Genomic DNA, 5,034 nt, shown 5'->3' with positions numbered 1-5,034 from the left:
GCCATGAAACTATAAGTGTACTTTTAGTATTAATAGCACTTGTGTCGTATTTGTTTCACAGTAAATCAGACGTACACACAATAAACATGTTTACATGTTATACACAGTTTTGCATGTGTAAATACCACGGCTGGTATTGCTAACAATAGCTAGGCTGAGATACAGTACGTTTGTGTCCATGTTCATATTACTTTTCTTTAATCTGCAAATATGACATGATTCAAATGGAAGTCGATCATGACTTTCGTTTTGTGTTTCTGTTCGAAGCAAACCAGAGTTTCGATGACTAATTTATGGTCATGACTAATGCTCACGTCTGTCATGACGGGACTTTGCTCTGTGGACATTACATGTCATATCTTTTTATTGTAGGCAGCTTTGATACGCTCCCCTTTAAAAGCATGGTCCCTTTTTATTCAACAGCATGCCGTCATTTACAGAACAGGTGCTACTGACTTTATACCAGCGATCTCAAACCAGCATCTACAGCAACATCCAGAGGAGAAAACCCGCGAAGCATGAGGTGAGTTCATGCAAAACCGAGCACCACAATTTATTCATTTACAATATTATAGTAAATAAGTGTGTGACGTTTAGGCTTTATTGGTAGAAATGAACTATACTATGTATGTTGTGTATATTTAGCATGCTGCAGCAAGTGCTTATAGAGTAAATGTAGTTTGGTTGTTGTAGCCTAAGAATAATACTAAGTTGCATTTACGAAGTTCTTAGTACGTATCTTGGGCTAGCTATTCTAGCCACTCTTAGCAATACCGGTCAATAACGACACTCAATATGGGATTTACATGTTTATGGTTAAAATTTAAACACTACCATGTCCACAACTAGCTATTTATGCTAAAAGCATCAGTGTTTATATGGTGGCAGCGATCTTTCGCTGGAAGGAAGTGGTTCGTTTTATGTCAAGACAGATGGCGACAACAGCAACTGGGCGCGAGTAAAGCCAGACGACTGCAACAAACACAAAGAAGTGTCCATGAAAAGTCTCAGAAGTGAATTCTACTTGCCGTGTTCGCCATCGTTGGGTGCATTTTGTCCAAAATAAAAAGAATGTAATGAAGAGAGGAACTTTCAAGTTACTCCAGCACATTTAAAAGCGGCCAGGGTTGACAGTGTTAAAGGCATAGCAACAAGATATAAAACATATAAGCAAAACAGTGACTTAGTAAAATAATAAGATGGTAAATGCTAAATGACATGACATGTAATGGTAAAAATCGAGGTAGAAGTGTCTGGGTTGACTATTCTCATCCTGAAGTGAAGGCCAAGGAGAAGAGGTGGGTCTATAAAAGTGATTTAAAATGTTCGATGGTGGGGGCAGTTTTAATTTCCATGGGTAAATAATTTCAGTTTGAGGGCAGCTACAGAAAAAGGCTCAAGGTTTTAGTCGGGTTTTTGTGTGAAGAAGGAGTTCAGAGAGGTAAGATGGTGCCAAACCATTGAGAGCTTTAAAAACCACCAATAAAAGTTTTCGATCAATCCTAAAATGAATAGGAAGCCAGTGGAGGGAGCACAGCACAGGTGTGATGTGGTCTATTTGCTTTATTCCTGTCAAAAGATGAGCAAACCTTGTCCACGAGCTCAATTTTAGCATAAATGTGGTGTGATTGCACCCAGGCTGGAGATATTTGCTGCCTGCAGTAGATTGGTAAATGACAAACACAGAGAGAGTGGTGTTGAACTGACAGACTTAATTAGGACTGGGATAACTCATTTTACACTGGTTATTTATATTTAAAAAGTTACGCACTCAAGTTTTACATCTACTCAAACATAATCTATTAAAAGAAAGAACTAATGAGCTTAAACATTTTTGTCCTTTTACCTATATTATGTTATACATTTCACATTTTACATTTTATGTTTATATTATTTTCTTGTATTGCTGCTATGTCGAAACAATTTCCCCTTGGGGATGAATAAAGTATTTCTATTCTATTAACAGTCATTATCTGATGGATAAATGGTTTCCTTAGTTCTTACTTAACTTACTTAACAAGCCTTACTTAAATGAATTTCATTTTTCCTCTCCATCAGTGCTGCTCACCGTGAAACAAGCCTGGAAACCAAACTGGCTGCGCTGCAGTGCCACTTCACCTGGGATCTACAAACCAATGACAACGAACTTGCTCGTATCCGGGACGGGCTGCTGGATATCGGCACTGACGAGAGAAACCAATGGCTGGGTCACATTTACAATCTGCTGGGTTACATCCACTTCCTCCTGAAATGCCCTGATGATGCCAGGAAATACTTCACGAGGGCTGCGGAGGCCTTTTGCCACACAAGGGGAGCAGATGAGGGTCCCTGGCTGCTGGTGAACTATGCTAATGTGGCTTGGCTGCATTACCACAACGGAGACGAAGCAAAGAGTCAGGAATGGTTGTCAAAGGCTAATGCACTGTTAGAAGAATACCAATCTTCATCGCAGAACAACTTACACGCAGAGATCTATGCTGAGAAAGGCTGGGCTCTGCTCAAGTACAGAAGCAAGATAGAAAGGTCGCTGGCTTCAGATTACCTCCAAAAAGCCAGCGAGATGCAGCCGGACATGGTGGAGTGGTATGTCAGCTTTGTGTCAGCCAGTCTTAATTATCCAGAGACCTGTCCAGACATGTTAGAGAAAATGAAAAACGCCAAGAGACAGGATCCAGAGAACCTGTTCCTCGCTGCTCAGTACCTCATGGTGCGGGCCAGGAATGGAGAACAAGTTCTAGATAAAGTACGCAAATTGGCCACCAAGATTATGAGAAATCCTGTCAGCAGTTATAGTGGGTTAAAGACAATACTTACCATTTACCAAATCTATGACTCTGTGGATGAGGCAATTGCTTTGGCAGAGGAGGCTCTGAGAAACCATCCAGGTGTCCGTTATTTAAAACGATGTGCTGCACTGTGTTATAAATGGAAGGTGATTTCACCAAACAGTCACCCAATGTCAAACCAAGAAATAAAAAGAGCGATCGACCTCCACAAAGACGTGATTTCTCTCTACCCAGATTCTTCATTTGTAAAGAAAATGGACCTTGCAACCATATATACAAAGTCAGCTCACTGCTCAGATAAGGCTGGGGAGATTTTCCAGGAGCTGTTAGAAAGTCGCCTGGAACCTCCAGAAAAACAAGTTCTGTTCAACATCTATGCAAAACATGTGTTCTTCCATCTGAAAGACAGAAACAAGTCATTGCACTACCACATAAAGGCAGTAGAGATACCAGAAGAGTCATTATTTCGAAGGCACAGCATTCGAGAGCTGCACAAAGCCATGAACAGAGACAACAACCATCCCATGCGTGGTGAAATAGAAGAGTGTCTGAACAAGCTGCAGATACACTTTGATCCACTGGATCCAGAAGAACTTTCTGGATCTGTATAGAACTTTACCTGCTCATAGATATTACCATCACTAAAAATTCAGATTGATCAAGAACTGTAGACATTCCAATTTAATTCATGTGTGAAATACATATACATTCCACCTTGAGTTCAGCTGTTTAATACAGAGCAGGTTTCAAGGGTCTGAGCGATGATTTAAGTCAACATATCTTTCATATTTTTATATTTTATATTTTTAACCTGTAATATTGTATATTTGATCTGTATATTGTGTTACTATGATCTAACTTAGTAACACATTCAATGAGATTCTCTTTTTAAAATCTTTTCAGTGTCTACCATTGTTCCGTATATTGTTGATTGTGATGTGTAATCAAACATGAAATGTGTGTTTTTGAAGTAACCTTGAGCTTTTTGATGATGATTATTTTTTTTAGACAAAGACTTTACGTGTTTCCAAAATTGTACTCCATTAGTTAGTTGAGAAAAAAAAAGTTTTGAATATTGGGTAAAATGTATTGTAAAACCTAGCAACTGCAATAAAATAACATTTTCAAAAGAAGTGAATTATGTTTGTTTGTTAAAGTTGGAGCTGTTTTTGTTGTGCGTCTTGTATTCACACATTTGCACCACCTTCCTTTTGCCTTATTATATGAACGTGAAACAGTGTTTACTGTCGTGGTCGTGTGTGTGTGTGTGTGTGTGGTTGGTTGCGTTGGTGTGTGGCGCCATGTCACAGTCACTTGATTTGGTTTTCATGCACAGAAACGTCGCACATGTATTTGCGTAGCGAGCAGGAGGTGAGCGTCAGAGACATGTCTTCCTGCTAAAAGGGAGTTTTTTCTCCCCACTCATGCCGAGTGTTTGCTGGGTGCATGTTGATAATGTCACGTTGAGACTTCCTGATGCATGGTCACGCAGGCGCCGCCACTTCCTCATTACTGTACACATGTGTGGATATTTTGACTTTATTTTTGTATCCGCCAAGATCTTTGCTCTGTGTTCTGTCCTCTTTCACAAACCACGCACGTCATCGTGACCACAGTAGGTCGTGTGTTGCTCACAGTGAGAAGATTAAATGTGTGGGCCTGACACACCCTGATAAAACCTACTTAACTTCATGTTTTTAGGCACTTGCACGCTGCTTGATCTTCAGTAAATGAATGATTACTGACTTTTATGGGACAGGTGAATATTAGGGATGAGCCGATACGATGCTGAGAAAGACTGAGTTAGTTTGAAGCTATTCTGCCCGTGACTGTGTGAACGTGAGAGTGAATGGTTGTTCATCTCTGTGTTGTTGAATCCTTATTTACCTCTTTACTGTTTATACTACCAGATATATCAGAACCAGCTCTGCTCAATCTCGTTTTCTGTCTTTGACAACAAATGGTAACAAAACACAGGACTATAAATGTCGTCATTCTCCTTTTAGTGTGTTTGTGTAAAAGCCATCAATGATACAATTATCTTCCATAATAATATAATGGATTATTAAAACAAAATGTTGAACTCAGCCACTGGGGGCGACAACAAAGTGGTCTCCTGGTGCCAGTGGTCCCAAGAAAAACAATCCTGGACCAGTCAAGGCCCACATGAACAATGGCCTCCACCAGTGGTGCTGCTGTTGGTCAAAGACAAAGAAAAAAGAGAGGGGAACAGCGTGTCATGGATGTT

General features: G+C 40.0%; 1 protein-coding gene across 1 annotated transcript; it reads left to right on the top strand.

Moving 5' to 3' along the window:
- Window positions 1-427: 427 nt before the first annotated feature.
- LOC122780832 (interferon-induced protein with tetratricopeptide repeats 1-like) lies at window positions 428-3,890 on the top strand. Its single transcript, XM_044044171.1, has 2 exons — window positions 428-523; window positions 2,059-3,890. Exons 1-2 carry the CDS (start codon window positions 519-521, stop codon window positions 3,395-3,397), a joined length of 1,344 nt encoding a protein of 447 aa, XP_043900106.1. The 5' UTR covers window positions 428-518; the 3' UTR covers window positions 3,398-3,890.
- The last annotated feature ends 1,144 nt before the right edge of the window (window positions 3,891-5,034 follow it).

Source organism: Solea senegalensis, linkage group LG14, assembly GCF_019176455.1.
Source record: "Solea senegalensis isolate Sse05_10M linkage group LG14, IFAPA_SoseM_1, whole genome shotgun sequence".
Lineage (NCBI taxonomy): Eukaryota > Metazoa > Chordata > Actinopteri > Pleuronectiformes > Soleidae > Solea > Solea senegalensis.
This window is presented reverse-complemented; position numbering and strand designations above follow the sequence as displayed.